Below are 17317 nucleotides of genomic sequence, written 5' to 3' on the forward strand. Positions count from 1 at the left end.
AAGTCTGCTTTGTATGTGGGAACAACAAATATACGAATTGAACCACTGGTTTAACATGACAATATCAATGAACATGTTTTCTGTGCCCGAAAATATTTAACCCATAGTACAAGGGATATCCAAAAAGATGTCTAGAGATCCTTGTTATAACTAATAAAACAAAAATTTATTTGATTTATTTTATCAAATACCGTGTATAATGCCGCATTCAAAACAAGGGACACCCACTCTAAATTTGAAAGGTATACTCGGGCTAGCGGGTCAGTTTTGATGGGCTAGCAGCTCTTTCAACAGGGCTAGTAAAATCCTGCTACCAATAAGTCCTGGGCTAGTGAGCTGTAACAAATTTTTTTAACCCCTGGGAGATGAAATATTGTTCATGACAGTTAATTTCTATGTTTCAGTGTAAGAAGCTTGCCATAAATGGAGATGAAATAATGTTCATGACAGTTAATTTCTATGTTTCAGTGTAAGAAGCTTGCCATAGATGGAGATGAAATAATGTTCATGACAGTTAATTTCTATGTTTCAGTGTAAGAAGCTTGCCATAGATGGAGATGAAATAATGTTCATGACAGTTAATTTCTATGTTTCAGTGTAAGAAGCTTGCCATAGATGGAGATGAAATAATGTTCATGACAGTAAATTTCTATGTTTCAGTGTAAGAAGCTTGCCATAGATGGAGATGAAATGATGTTTATGACAGTTAATTTGACACAGAAGACAACCACTTGTGTAGGATCACAGCTTGGTGTCAATTTCCTTAACCACAAACTTCATATAAGCAAGGAAGATCATCCAGACAACCCAAACATATCGCAGATGTTCCAGCAATTCCTTGAAGGTCTGCTTATATTAACAGGGGCCAATCAAGGATTTTTGAAAGGGGGACGTACATGTAGTTACAGAAAACGGCTATTCCATTAAAACGTATTTGGGAGGGTAGGAAAGGAAGTTTAATTATTGAATGTTGGTCATGGGTCTTTTTTCAGTATGCGTCTATTATTACCATTATGCAAAATTATCTAAAAAATTGTTCTTGGTTGTAGGGATATTTTGAAAGTCCCTTCCTACCCTCCTACATACATTTAAATGGAATAACCCTTAATATATACTGCCAGAAATGTTTTGAAGATTTTTTCCCCCAAAATGAATTTTTTTTTATGATGGAGAGGGTATACACCCATCTACCCCTGTATCTGCCACTGATTAAGTGTCCATTGACACTATTTTGTGGTATGACAAAATGTGAAACAATTCTAAAGAGAAAACCAACACCTGATTTATGAGGAAACAACTAACAAAAAACATTTACTGTAAATTCCGAAATTTTTGCAGGCATTTATTATTGCTTTTTTTGTAAAAAAGGACAAAAATTCAAGATTTATTATTGCGGTTTCAGGAAAATCTGCATACAGATATATGTATCAGATATCAGAATGCGAGCTCTTATTTTTGTGGGTGTCACCTAGTCACATTTTTCGCAAAAATAAGAACCTAGCAACTATTTCTGAATTTACAGTACTTAAACTTTCTTTGTTTTCATAATACAAGAACTTTACTGAATGTCAGTACTTTGATCTTAAACCTTCACATTTTGAATTTCTACAAGTCCCAAACCTTTGGTATAGTTATTTGTGAACGATAAATATAAATGTTAATTGTGCGTAGTCCAAAGTATGTTTTTTGTTTGATTGAAGGGCTATTTATAAGGCAAAAAAAAAATATATGTCTGTTTACGGTTACCCGACCGACCCTACTTATGAGCGCCGACCCGAAGTCATTTTATTTCCATCATAAAGTGAAAAATAAACTGAACTCGTGTCAAAAGCAAAGTTAGTGTTGCCAATAATATAAACCAATTGCCTGATACATCCCAATGTTCACAATCGTGAATATGACAGTTGTTTTAAGGAAATTTGCGATGAAATAAACACTTTGCCGCCATTTTTTTCCAACCAATAACCAAGGGAAATAATCCAATCATTAAAATAACGGGTAAAATCGGCCCATGATCAACTCGGACAACGACAAGACGAAACCGCATGACTCAAAATCATGTCAAAAAATAAAATGGAAATACCGACCTACCTACCCTATTTTTTTAAAGTATGTAACCTTAAACAGACATATATTTTTTTTTGGCCTTATGAATAAAAAAAGATTCAGGACAGTAACAATACAAAACAATTAAGACATCAAGAGTTCTATTGCTGCTAAAACAAAAGTTTACTTTTGCCATTCTCAATGGTGATGGAAACCAGTTTTTATATTTGCATCATCATTATTATAAAGCTCTGACCTTCGTGGGTTAGTCATGTGACAAAATAACAATGTAATACAGAACAAAAAAATCACTCCTGCTGGTGTTTAAGGAATTCCCTTTGAATCTGGGTGAATAAGAAGATGTGATATGACTGCAAATTTAACCTGTTATGTCTGTAGAACCTGAAGGATATGATTTGTATTTTTCTGAAATAAGCTTCAGCAGGTCCACATTGGACTATTTTTTTATGCCCCCGCCGTGGCGGATAGGGCATTAAGTTTTACCCTTGTCCATCTGTACGTACATAAGTCCGTCAGTACGTCCCAAAATTGGTTTCCGTTCTTTAACTTTAGTTTTCCTCAACCAAATGTTATTAAACTTGTACACAATACTTATTACCACAAGACACAGATCAAGTTTGAATTTTGGTGGCATCACTTTTACTGTTCTAGAGTTATGCCCCTTTACAAATGGAAAAATTGCTGAATTTTTTGTTTCAGTTCTCCAACTTTAGTTTGCCTCAACCAGATGTTATGAAACTTATACACAATGCTTATTACCACAAAACACAGATGAAGTTTGAATATTGGTGGCGTCACTTTTACCGTTCTATAGCTATGCCCCTTTACCAATGGAAAGTTTTTCAGTTCTCTAACTTTAGTTTGGCTCAATCAAATGTTATGAAACTTATACACAATGCTTATTACCACAAAACACAGATCAAGTTTGAATTTTGGTGGCGTCACTTTAACCGTTCTATAGTTATGCCCCTTTAAAATTGGAAAAATTGCTAAATTTTTTGTTTCCGTTCTCTTACTTTAGTTTGCCTCAACCAAATGTTATGAAACTTAAATACACAATGCTTATTACCACAAAACACAGATCAAGTTTGAATATTGGTGGCGTCACTTTTACCGTTCTAGAGCTATGCCCCTTTACCAATGGAAAATTTTTCAGTTCTCTAACTTTAGTTTGGCTCAACTAAATGTTATGAAACTTATACACAATGCTTATTACCAAAAAACACAGATCAAGTTTGAATTTTGGTGGCGTCACTCTAACTGTTCTATAGTTATGCCCCTTTAAAATTGGAAAAAATGCTAAATTTTTCGTTTCCATTCTCTTAAGTTTGCCTCAACCAAATGTTGTGAAACATATACACAATGGTTATTACCACAAAACACAGATTGAGTTTGAATTTTGGTGGAGTCACTAACCGTTCTAGAGTTATGCCCCACAAATAGAAAAATTACTGAATTTTTCTTTTCTGTTCTCTAACTTTAGTTTGCCTCAACCAAATGTTATGAAACTTACACACAATGCTTATTACCACAAAGCACAGATTGAGTTTGAATTTCGGTGGCGCCACGTCTACTGCTGTAGAGTAATGCCCCTTTACAAATGGAAAAATTGCTGATTTTATTGTTTCCGTTCTCTTACTTAAGTTTGCCTCAACCAAATGTTATGAAACTTATACATAATGCTTATTACCAGAAAACTCAGATCAAGTACAAATTTGGGTAGCGTCACTTTTACTGTTCTTGAGTTATGTCCTTTATAACATTGTATGCAAGCGGGGGCATCATCTGTGTCCATGGGGACAAATTCCCCATTTATTTTAGATGTAAAAATAAAACGGTTTTAAACCCCAAAAATGCCCCAAACAACAGAATTACCAAAACAATCTGAATTTTCCTTTGCTGAGGGAGTTGCAACCTTAGTTTTATAACAGTTCACCATCTTAAAATCTAATGCATTTGGCTAATATTTTATGTTTTATAATATGTTTAAAAATGTACACCAAAATGTTGTGATTGGCCAATGACGTTCTCAATATAGGAATTAAATTCAAACAATGACTTGACCTTTATTTCATTTTGGGGTACAAACAATGAAATTACCCATAGTCCTTGTGACTTTGAAACAGGGAATTCAATGCTTTTATAAATAGGTATTAACATTATACACATTTATTGTCGAGCCTTCGACTTTAGTCAAAAAAGCGAGACATAGCGATCCTACATTCTGTCGGCGTCGCTGTCGTCGTCAGCGGCAGCGTCCACAAATATTCACTCTGTGGTTTAAAGTTTTTGAAATTTTAATAACTTTCTTCAACTATCCTGGATTTCTACCAAACATAAACAGAAGTTTGTTTATGATCATAAGATAGTATCCAGAAAAAATTTTTGTAAAAATAAAATTCCTGTTTTTCTGTATTTAACTTGTAAATGGACTTAGTTTTTCTGCCGGGAAACATTACATTCACTCTGTGGTTAAAGTTTTTGAAATTTTAATAACTTTCTTAAACTATCCTGGATTTCTACCAAACTTGGACAGAAGCTTGTTTATGATCAAAAGCTAGTATCTAGAAGGAAATTTTGTACCTGTTTATCCGTATTTTACTTATAAATGGACTTAGTTTTATTCCAGTTAACATTATGTACAGTCTGCAGTTAAAGTTTTTAACAAAACATTTATTAAATTCATAAACTATCCTGGATTTATACCAAACTTTGACAGAAGCTTCTTACAATCAAAAGATAGTATCTAAAGGAATATTTTTATTGATTTTTTTCCTCATTTTTGTTGAGCCTGCGATTAACAGCAAAAGTAGGCGAGACACTGGGTTCCGCGGAACCCTTACGAATTTTTTATTTTTATTTCAGATCATTATGAAATTTCCAATATATGTGATGACAAACAAATACCATTCAGTCCAGCGAGTTCTGTGATCATGGAGTCCCCTTCTTACACACCCTTCTCTTCACCACGACCATATAAAGCTGTCAAACTACCAAGTAGTAAATCAGGTCAGTTGAATATACAGTATGTTTAAAATTATGCCTAATAAACCTATGTTGGATATATATCAATGACACTGCAACCAAAGACACCAAAAACCAAATGATATCTTTAACATGAAACTTAAACTTTAAGTGAACATAATATCTTCACTTATCATAATATATTCACTTCTTATCATTATATCTTCCACTTCATTTGAACTTCAGTGGATAGTTGTCTCATTGGCAATCATACCACAACTCCTTATTTTTGGAAAGAACTGTGAAACATTTGGATTATATCTTTGTAGCAGTTCATTCAAGTATGTATGTCTAAAGTTTTGTCAATTTGCCAGCTATTTTTGTCATTTTAATCAGAAAAGTAGTATACTTATGTTTCAACTTACAAAATGCCCCCAAAACACCCTTTTTAAATTATTTTTTGCAGACTTATAAAGATCTTAGTTTCAAGTCTATCTGTTGGTCCGATGTCCTACACAAGTCTATCTGTTGGTCCGATGTCCTACACAAGTCTATCTGTTGGTCCGATGTCCTACACAAGTCTATCTGTTGGTCTGATGTCCTACAGGTCTATCTGTTGTTCCTCTGTCCTACACAAGTCTGTCTGTTGTTCCTCTGTCCTACACAAGTCTGTCTGTTGGTCCGATATCCTACACAAGTCAATCTGTTGGTCAGATGTCCTACAAGGATAATTGATAAACTTATTGGAAGAATCTTTATTTGGTAATTTCTTCTGTTTCTAAAGATAAAACGTACAAGCTGAAACATGTAATAGGGAACATTATTTGGTTAAGATATGCAATTACAATTTAAAAGACATTGTTGTGCAAATTCAGGGACACGCTATCATTGATTCAAATTTAGCTCATTTTATCTACTGAAAAAGTGCTTTTCTTTCTAAAGACATGCACTTAATGCAATTGTTAGAAATAGTGCAATATTAATGTTCTTTTTTGTCTACACCATACCTAAATATGATTTGAAATTATTCAAACTACTCTTCCAATCTTTCCATTCGATCACATTGATTATATAATATCTTCAACAATAGTCAGTTGGTGTCTGTACAATATGTTTAAATCCAAATTGTATTCAAGTTAAAAAAAGTTGAGATTAATTTAAGCATAAACCATAAAATTTCTTCCATCAAGACCAAATTCTACAAAAAAATAAACCATTAAGTATGTATGACACACAAACAAACACTTGACAAAAATGTATGAACCTTTATCTCAAGGCTGTTAACCAGTCAGGGGCATTACTTAAACAAGTAACTTTTAAAATTACCTATACAAGTAATGTTGAAAACTAGGCTATTTTAAATATTACTTATATAAGTAACTTTTCTAAATATTATTTTTATAGATGTCCATATATACAGATTTTACTAGCTTTAACAAATGTTCACAGTCATCTGGTTATTTTTCCCATGAAATATAAAATCTAATCCATCTGAAACACTAATTGCCTTTCTGACGCACTTATATCCACGCTTCTGGGTCAAAGATTGGTCTCTTGGGACTATTAAAATATCATTTTCCTCGAAAATCTTGAAGGTAGACAGATATAAATAGATAGGAACTTGTGAATTAATTAAGACTTGAAGTTATTTATAATTTGTAACCTAAACATATGTTCCTTAAATAAGTGTAATTACTAATTCTTTCAAAGATGTATAAAATATTACTTATTTAAGTAATATTTTTGTCATTATTTTTAAAAAATTCTTCATTTTATGATATAAAATGATATAAAAATTCATGAAAACTACATTTAGTCCATGCTTCTGTTGAAATTCAAAATAACTCTATTGAGTAATTTTATAATTTTCAAAAAACAAAAATTACCTATATAAGTAACTAAAAAAAATGACTTGTTTAAGTAATGCCCCTGACTGTTAACATGTTTACTTTATTGTGTGTATTTTGTAATTTTCACATGCTCCTCTATTTCTGCCAATTCAAAATGAACCATAGATTTTTTTTATAAATATTTAAATCAAAAGCTTGACTCTTTTTTTCAAGATTTAACTTATGTGGTGATATAAAAAAAAAAATAGCAGGTCCAATACAACATGTACAATTGACCATATGCATGTTGACTTTTGCCCATTCTGTACCCACTCCTATTGTGGACGGTTTGATATGAAGGAATCCACTTGAGCTGTAGTGTAACAAATAAAGCAGTCATGTCATTTTCAGCATGTTTCCTCGTGTTAAGAGGATGATATGCATTTGGGATATGGGGGTAAAAAATGTGGGGATATGGGATATAGGGGGGTAAAACAAGTGGGATCGGGAAAAAAGGAAATAAAAGTGGGAAGTGGGAAAAATTACAAAAAAGCTGAATTTGGAAAATGAGCTCCCCCAAATTACACCCCTCTACACTCTTGTGCATTTATTTTTGCAATTTTTTAACAATTGACCAAAGTGGGAGGTTAATTATTGCAATTTCAAAAGAGCTTCATGCAAATAATTCTATCATTATTTAACATGAGATTTTTTATTTTTGCAATATGTATCCTGTCACAATTTTCGCAATACTAAAAACATCACAAAAATTGATTAGCAAATTTATTATGAACTGCTTGTATTTAGTAAGGATCCATATCTCTTCTGACAATATATACAATTTTGATTATTTTTCCAGGTAAACTTTTGACCCCCAAAATTGAAGTGATGGAATCTGATTTTGATGGTAATTCTACAGCTACAGACAGTCAGGAAGATGACAACCAGCTGAGCTTGGAATCGTATGTCAACTCTCTGCCACTGACAGAACAAAGCTTTCTGATAGGAACCCCAAAGGATCAGGCCATTCAACAAGTGATAAATAACAATCCTATTACAAACCAAGGTGTATTAGCCCGTCTGCTGTCACCAAGTATTCAAGGTCTCCAAGCATTCCAGCAATTTCAATCACCAACCATTCCAAATTCTTCTGCAGTTCCAGTTTTCCAACCACCAGTTATTCAGAACTCTGCTAACTTCACAGGATTCCGGTCTCCAGCCAATCAGAATACAGCAGAGCTTCTGTTGCAAACCAATCAAAATGAATTTCATTCTCCAACAACATTGAATATCAGATCAGTTTTAGCAAGATTATTAACACCTTCCAAACATCAAATGAATGCTACACAAAGTCCAACATCAGTACCAGCTTTTCCAACACCAGCCAGTTTTCAATCAATTAAACCACAAACAGCTCAAAACCAGTCTAGTCCAGTTCCAACTCCTATTAGCCTTCATCCCATCCAGCTACAACAGGTTTCAAACCAGTCAGAACCAGTCAATTCTTTTATACCTGTTCAACCACCATCTGAACCAGGGGGTGAGAAACGGTCTACTGGTGGAAAGAGAGGACGAGGCCGTCCTAAAGGGAGTTTTAAGAGAGTTGAGGTACCAATGGAGAGTGAAACAGACGAAACTGAAAATGAAGGTGAAAAGACTGATAAAACAGTGACGTTGCGTAGTGGTCGAAAGGTCAGAGTTCCTTCATGGAGAAAAGATATATTGGAAGAATCATTGAAAATTAACAGAAAGAAATTGGAAGAAATCACAGATATTCAGATCAAGCAGGAACGTATATCCCCAGCTTTCCCAGAAACACCAGAAGAAGATCAGGATGAGGATGTTCGTGTAGAGTTTGATTTTGACATTCTGGCCGAACTAAAGAAAGAATCTGATCTGGATCCTGACCAGAGTGATGACTCAAGTTGGTGTGGAACCGTTCACTTGACTTCCGGTGATGATTCAACTCCAAATAGAGTTCCTTTCAAGTTTACATTTCCCGTTGAAAAGAAACAGAAATTGGAGGAAAAAGAAAACGATGCTGTTAAAGTTGTTCAGAATGAAGATATAGATATCAGCTATGACAACACTTTAAGTTCATTGGGACTTGCACGTAAACGAGCAAGAACCATCAACAGGTGTCCAGATTTTACAGGGAGAGGACACATATGGAGATGTGAGGATGGAAGGTTTAATTACTACCAAATGTATACTGTACAAAATATTTCATGGGGTCGGCAGTTCACTTGCAAAATATGTAAACGTGTCATGCAGGGAAATGAGAGCTTAAAAACTCATTGTTTTACCCATGAAGCTTTTAATAAACTGCACCCTGTTTGCCAGGCCTGTGACAGAATATTTGATAATCATCAAGCATTGGAAAACCACATTGGGTTACATGAGAAGCTTTACTCCTGTCATACATGTGAGGTCAAATTTGTATCTAAACTTGCACTGATTCAACATTTGAACTGGGTTCACAAGGAGATGTACAGTTGCCCTCGGTGTGACAAAACTTTTACTTCATCAAAAGATCTAAGCAACCATTTAGAAGAATGTTTTGATGAAAAAGCCCTAGTCACCAGAGGAGGAGTCAAACATTTGACCGAGGACTGGATCGGCATAAAGGAGGACGGAAAGGTAACTTTCAAATGTCGCTCCTGTAAAGATGTCTTTGAGACCGTGGAAGAATACAATAAACACATGCTGCAGCACAAATCTAAGTTTGTTCAGAAACTGAATGAAAAGCTAGAAAAAAGTATGTCAACAGAAAAGCCATCAACTGATGTCGATGACAAATCCACAACATGTGAATTGTGTAATAAAATCTTTGAAACTCCCGTTCATTTGGCAAAACACAAGAAAGCCAAACACAAAAAAGACCAAGATGATGATGAAGACACTGATGAAGATGTCTCACCAGATGCATATAAATGTTCGTCTTGTAATATACATTTCGACTCAGCAGTTGCATTTTCTCATCATTGTATGAAATATCACCCAGACAATCCTATGATTTCATTGGAAGATGATACTGATTTTCCTTGCAATTTATGTTCAAAGAGGATGCGTACTAAAGAAGGCTATGATACTCATATCAAGATGCATGATAATATGATGAAGAAACAATGCAAAATGTGTGGGACTTTCTTACATCAGGAGGCTAGCATTGATTTACACTGCTGTGTGAAAGAAGATTCGGAATTTACTTGTGAAAAATGCTCTCTTTGTTTCTATAACCAAGGCTTTCTTGCTGGGCATCAGCATCATGTACATGGCAAACCACTTGAGGATATCAAGGTCAAGGACAATGACACAGGTCAGCCGATTTGTAACATTTGTGGGAAGATTTTCAAAAAAGCTTCTGATTTGGAAGGACATAGGTCTATTCATACGGGAGAATTGCCATTTGTTTGTCATTTGTGTCATAAGAGTTTCCGTCTGCGTTCAACCCTGAAAACTCATCTGATGACTCACAGGGACTTCCATGAATTCATGTGCGAGGTCTGTGGGCGAACGTTTAAACTTATTGAAAGCTTAAGACTACATAGACGCCTTCACAATAAAACTTGCTACTTCAAATGTAAACACTGTCCAAGAGAGTTCAGAGCTTACGATGGACTGAAATACCACATGCTACAATGTCACAAAGATGAAGTGAAAGGAAAAAAGTTGAAAATTTATAAATGTGAACATTGCAATAAAGATATGGCCACTCATCAACAATATGTCAGGCATGTCAGCATCCATACCAATGAAAAACCTTTACAATGTGATCAGTGTGGTACTCGTTGGGCCACCATCTCACAACTTAATGCACACAAGAAAAAACACAACGCTGAAAATTTGAAGTTTGCCTGTGATGTCTGTAATATTAAATTCCCAATTCTTTCCAAACTTAAGCGCCATGTGAAAACTGCCAAACATATTGATAATTGTAGAATTCAGACTTTACCAATAGACACTGTCCGTCTAGAAGAGGAAACAGGGGCTGATCCACCGCAGAATACTAACCGCATTATCACTGATGTTACTGACATAGAAGAGAAAGTAGAGATTATGTTTTATGAAATAAATTTACCAGAAGATGAGAACTCCCTTGGTGAGGAGACTTCAATGATTTACGACATATCTGTTGTTCCGGAGAACCAGAATGGTGCACTGTTTGAAGCATCAACTTCAAATGGCTCTGGAACAGACTTGCAGGTGGCTGCCAATATGTCTGTTGTAGGGAGGTCAAATAATAGCTCACAGTTACAGCAAACTACAGTGAATGCTATTACAGGAAGTGGGAATTCCAGTAGTAATGCTGAATTGAAAGAGGCCATTGGAACAATTACAGGGAACACAAATTCCGAAAATGTTAATGTTCAAATACAGCAGGCTGTAGTAGAAGCTATGGCGCAAGCAATAAATTCAGACAATGTGAGTTCAAGTCAGGTAGACAAGTCTGTAGTCAGTACTGTTAAAAGTAATGTTAATTCAAATAGTGTTTTAGAAGTGTCCCCAGTTAGGGCCTCAGCTGTTACTCAGGGTATAGATCATATGACAAAAATTGGGGCAGTAGCTGTCAAATTGAATGCAGAAGTAGACAGAATTTCAGCAGTAACAAATACTGATAAATATAATACAGATCTACAATTAACTCAGAGTTATGACACAACTTCTGACACTGAAAACACTGATCTTATAAGTACAGAAGGGTCAGCTACGGAAGTTGATTCATGATGTTAAGATGATTTATAGTTTCTGAATTTTTTTGTTTCTTTTTTAATTTGTTTAGTACCATGTTGAGATCACACCATACATTATGATTCATTTTAAATTTCTGCTAAAAAAAATTTATTTTTAAGAGAATGATATTTCATTTGATTTTTTTGTTAAAACTTTCATATATACCCCACATATCTTTTATTCATATTTCATTAACAAATTGTTAAAATAGACTAAAAAATTACTGAATTAAATTTTTAATTTTGATTTAAATTTTAATTTTAGTATATTATTTTGATAAATAAGGACCTAGTATGATTTGGCTTAGTTCAAAGTTTGTTGTATAATTTTTTTGAGTGTTTTTTTTATAGAATGACACAACAATTTGTTTATTCTCATCTGATATAAAATTTTAAATATGGGCACGCACACCAGCTTTTTCTTCATTTTTTTTTTATATGGATATTGGACCTTTTCTACCCATTTAAGATGGTAGTGTGCAAAATTTAGAGGTGGAAAATTAAGCTTATTTTTTGTATTTGATATTTGAGTGGACGGCCATGATGGAAATGCCAATAAAGACCCAACTTGAGCTGTAGTGCAAGATCAAGAACAAGAACTTTGTTTTATTTTTACAATTTTTGTTTAAATTTAATTTTAAGAAAATTATTTTCTATAAACAAACAATAATGAATCAATTTTTTATAACATTTGCATTTTATGCGATACATTGTACATTTGTAATAATTTTTGAATTGAGAAAAATGTTGTCTGTATGTTTTATTTTGTTGAATGATATTACATATTTGTATATTGTTTTGTTTTGTGAATATCTTATATGTTTATAAGACTAAATGTTCAAAAGGTTCATGCTGTACAAGAAATTATAAGGGTGTTCAAATGTTTTTCTATTAGTTTAAATAAGAATTTAGAGAGAGTTTTGATGGTACATATTTTTGAAGTTTTGAAATGTATATTTTTGCTGTTAAGATTTTATATATATAAAGAATAAAATTCAAATTGTTGTAGAAATGGGAAAAACAGTATTGCATAAACTATCGCTCAAGTGGTTCTCGTCATCTTCTCCTGTCCATAGTGGAATTTAGCACAAAGATTTTGATATGCCACTAATTTTTTTTTATCATAAAAAATGCTCAAGCACAATACTGTGGATTCATTATTATTTGTTGAATACCAATTTCTACGGATTTTCTGGGTGACAAATTTAAATGTTCAAAGAAGAACAAATTTTCTATAGGCTTGTATACAGACTTTTGCAAAACCACGAAATCGAATATTCCAAAAAATGAATCCTCAGTAGATCAAACTAAGCTGGTCCATAAATGTAGTGGACATACCACTCATTTTCTTTCATCATAAAACCTACTCAAATATAGTACTTTAAAAATGAGTAAAGTTTTTTTTTCACAATCTAATTTTAAGAACGGGATATCTGAATTTAATGGACAGATGGAGATGACTGTGGTAAATCCACCTATGGTATAGTGTATACTGAACTGGCTGTTTGTAATCCACCTTTTGTATAGTGTATACTGAACCGGCTGTTTGTAATCCACCTTTTGTATAGTGTATACTGAACCGGCTGTTTGTGTTTTGTTAGTGAAATTGTTATAATTTTAGCAAATTAAGGCAATGGTGTAGTATACATCGAGGAGATGGCAAACATGCAATTCAGGAATATACATGTATCTTCCTCATACAAATGTCTGATTCCTTGTGTGGCTTTGTATTACTTTTGGATTTTAAATATTTTGGCCTTGAGCATTTATTGTCAAAATATACATCTGATGATGCAGTGAAATTGGTACCAATTATGATATTTACTTAAACAGCACTGCATTTCTGATTTAAAGTGTTATCTGCCCTTACCCAGGTTTCCTCTTAAATTGTACACGTTTAATTCCATTTTGAGTTTATTTCCTTTTCGTGCTCAAATTATAACTTAAGTTATAATTGTTATTTTTATTCCTGTAGAATAATGTAATTTTGTTTATACTGTGAAAAGAGTGCAGTATTTGTGGTTTAAATGTAAAAGGTTTTGATTTTTATACTCTATGAATAAGAGTGATTTTCATGTGTTTTAAGGGTTAAATGTTTTGATATTATCATGATATATCTAAACACATTTAGTTTTAACATACACATAGTGTAAATGATTTTTTCTGTGAATTTTGTCTTTTTCTGTGGTTTCATTATTATTCGTAGGATACCAACTATCATGGCCAAATTCAAAATAAAAAGATAATGACAAAATCCAACTATCGTTATGATCTTGTATTTGTTGATCTAGATTAACCGTTACAATTTTCTATAGGCTTGAATGATGACTTTTAAAAAAATTATGAAATCAAATGACAACGAAAACACAATTTTACCTCAATCCACGAAAACTTGTACTCGTTAAAAAATAAATGTTGAATAGACTGTACCCTGTGAAATGTGAATTTGTATTTAAAATCAGTTTGTCAAATTAAGACACTGCTACATAAATGCACATTTCATACAGGACAAATAGGTTGTAAAAACGCCCAAGGAGGTTGATATTTTGTGTGTTGATGCAACATTAGTATAATGTAAAAATATTTGTTAAGGATATCAAATTATGATTTGAGACAGAAGAAAATGTTTTTGGTACTTAATTAATATCAATGTCAAAGTATATTTTTTCCTCCTAACAGAAGTTCCTTTTGCAACTTTATTTTAAATAATGCTGTGATATCTGTTCCTGTTTATTCTAAGAAAAATTCTATACCCTTTTTTTATACGCCCGTTTACGGGACGTATTATGGTATACCGTTGTCCGTATGTCGGTCTGTCCGTCCGTCGTTAACATGTCGGACATTAACTCAAAAACGCTTCAACCAATTTGCATAAAACTTTGGTGAATTGTTCATATCTATTGATGTGAGCTCCCTTTTGTTTTTTATAAAATTTAGATTTTACGTTTCTGAGTTATGGAGTTTTATTCATTAAAAAAGGGGGGATTTTCCAGTTTTCGGACAATAACTCAAAAATGCTTTCACCAATTTGCAAGAAACTTTGGTCAATTGTTTATATCTATTGACATGAGCTCCCTTTTGATTTTTATAAATTTTAGATTTTATGTTTCCGAGTTATGGAGTTTTATTGATAAAAAAAAGGGGGATTTTCCAGTTTTCGGACAATAACTCAAAAATGCTTTCAGCAGTTTTCAGGAAACTTTGGAGAATTGTTTATATCTATTGATGTAAGCTCCCTTTCAAATTTTATAAATTTTAGATTTTACATTTCCGAGTTATGGGATTTTATTCATAAAAAAGGGGTGATTTTCTAGTTTTTTGACAATACCTTTAAAGTGCTTTGAGCAGTTTTCATTAAACTTTGGTGATTGGTTTATATCAATTAAGATAACCTTCCTTTAGTTTTTTCACAAATTTCTGATATGACATTGAGAACTTATTTAACTTTATTTTTAAAAAATGCGACGGGCGTATCATGCGCTCATGGCTCAGCTGTTTATTGTCAATCTGATATTGAATTGCACATCCTGTGTCCAAGCTTTGCTTACAAGGAACTGGAAATGCTCTGTTCTGCTTTTTGTTTTAAAGACCTTTCAGGATCCTCTGATTTTGCCTTAGTGATACACAACATCAAATTTGGCAATGTTTGAGCCACAGATTTGGAAATGTTTAGTACAACACATCCATTCTGTAAGGTGATGTGGATATTTATAGAAATAGAACTCTTCCTTGTGCATTCTTGGAGAAATAAAGAAATGATCAACATTAAAAATCAAGAGTAATGTTTGAGATGAAATCCATGTTTTTGTCTCGCCTTGACAGAGTCAAAAAGCGAGACATAGGTATGCTGTTTCTGGTGGCGGCGGCAACAATGTGTTAGTTTGTGATTAGGTCTAGTTTTTGGTAAACCCGAAGTGGTAAGTCAATGATATTTGGTATGCAATTGTATTAGCATTGGCACATCTCATTTCTATGGAGATTATGTGGCCCTGCCCCCTCAGTCATGGTCTATTGACTTTGAAACTTTTGCTTAGTTTACTTGTATTAGCTTGTGATTAGGTCAGTTTATAAGGAACCACTAGTGGTAAGTCAATGATATTTGGCATGCAGTTGTATAAGCATTGGCATATTTCATTTCCATGGAGAGTATTTGGCTCTGCCCCCTTAGTAATGGTCTATTGACTTTGAAAATTTTGCTTAGTTTACATGTATAAGTTTGTGATTAGGTCAGTTCAAGGGGAACCATTAGTAGTAGGCCAATGTTAATTGGTATTCAGATGTATAAGCATTAGCACATCTCATTTCCATGGAGAATATTTGGCCCCGCCCCCTCAGTCATGGTCTATTGACTTTGAAACTTTTACTTAGTTTACATGTATTAGTTAGTGATTAGATTAGTTTAAGATGAACTAAATGGTATGCAAATTTATTGGCATTTGCAAGTATCGCTTCCATGGAGATTATATAGGCCCACCCCCTCATCATGGTTCATTGACTTTGAAACTTTCACATAGTTTACAAGTTAATGTTTGTGTTGGTTTGTTTAAAGGAGACAACTTATAATAAGTCAATGGTATTTGGTATGCAGTTGTATTAGCATTGGCACATCTCATTTTCATGGAAATTGTTTAGCCATGTACCTTCAGTCATGGTTCATCTACTTTGAATATTTGCATAACTTACTTGTTAAAGTATTGCTATTTTAATTTCAACATTTGCATTATCAAAATTACAAAAAGGCGAGATATATCTCTGTGATAACAGCTAGCTAGTTTATTATTATAATTTCAGCATTCATTATATTAATTGTTACACATGTGGTGGGATTGAACAAGCTAACCATGAACATCTCAATCTAACACTTACAAGTAGCTTAAAGTACATTCAGATCTGTTATTGTTTATACACTGTCAATGGTGTTTTTAGATGAAGTGTAAATTTACTGCTATTATTGTAAATCTTTCAAGAAATTATATATTTTGTTTAAAGCATACAAAAAAGAAATAAACTTCTAATTTGAATATAAAAATACTTTGTTGTTTATAGAATTTGACTATAGAATGCATATTGAAGGAAGCACAAAGGGAGATAATATTGTCGTTTACAAATTTATAGAATTCTTTTTTATATGAACATTATATAGCAATAGAATTGACCATGATTTGTTTTTTGGTGAAAATTGTTATCCATTCCATTGTATACGCTCATCTTATAACTAATGGTAAAACTAGATTGGTAGTTTTTAAATTTTGTTTAAATATATCATTTTTTTCTGAATTATTGGTTTAATTATATTGATAACTTTGAATAATTATTATCAAATTTACTTTTTAAATAAAATTTTTGAATATTTTAATAATGTTACTGTTTGGTAGAATAGGAAATCAAAGAGGATATCTATAATCTATTAATTATAAATAGTTAAATGTTGAATATACATCAATGAGACAGCAACCTGAAGCCAAAAATAACCAAATGACATCTAAATACAACATACATTCTACAGTAATATCATACATTATCAGACAAGCTCAAAATCAGCTGGAGTAAATAAAAGTTGTGAATACAATTATACAACACTATATAATAGCTGAGAGGGTGATAGAGCAGATTGTATCCGAGAAAACATTGTCAACTGAGGCAAAGCCAAGGTTGACAATGTCTTTTCGAGGGATAACAATCTGCTCTATCACCCTCTCAGATATGTGTTATTAGTCCCCTACC

General features: G+C 33.0%; 1 protein-coding gene across 1 annotated transcript in view; it reads left to right on the forward strand.

Annotated features, from left to right (window-relative positions):
• LOC127721428 (uncharacterized) overlaps nucleotides 1-16952 on the forward strand; it is a 32352-nt gene extending 15400 nt beyond the window's left edge. The window contains exons 3-5 of the mRNA XM_052228148.1: nucleotides 661-844; nucleotides 4933-5076; nucleotides 7720-16952. Coding sequence (XP_052084108.1) covers nucleotides 661-844; nucleotides 4933-5076; nucleotides 7720-11588 — 4197 coding nt within the window. The 3' untranslated portion in view covers nucleotides 11589-16952. The remainder of the gene's footprint in view (nucleotides 1-660; nucleotides 845-4932; nucleotides 5077-7719) is intronic.
• Nucleotides 16953-17317: the final 365 nt, after the last annotated feature.

This window comes from Mytilus californianus, unplaced genomic scaffold (assembly GCF_021869535.1).
Source record: "Mytilus californianus isolate M0D057914Y unplaced genomic scaffold, xbMytCali1.0.p SCAF_12, whole genome shotgun sequence".
In the NCBI taxonomy this organism is placed as follows: domain Eukaryota; kingdom Metazoa; phylum Mollusca; class Bivalvia; order Mytilida; family Mytilidae; genus Mytilus; species Mytilus californianus.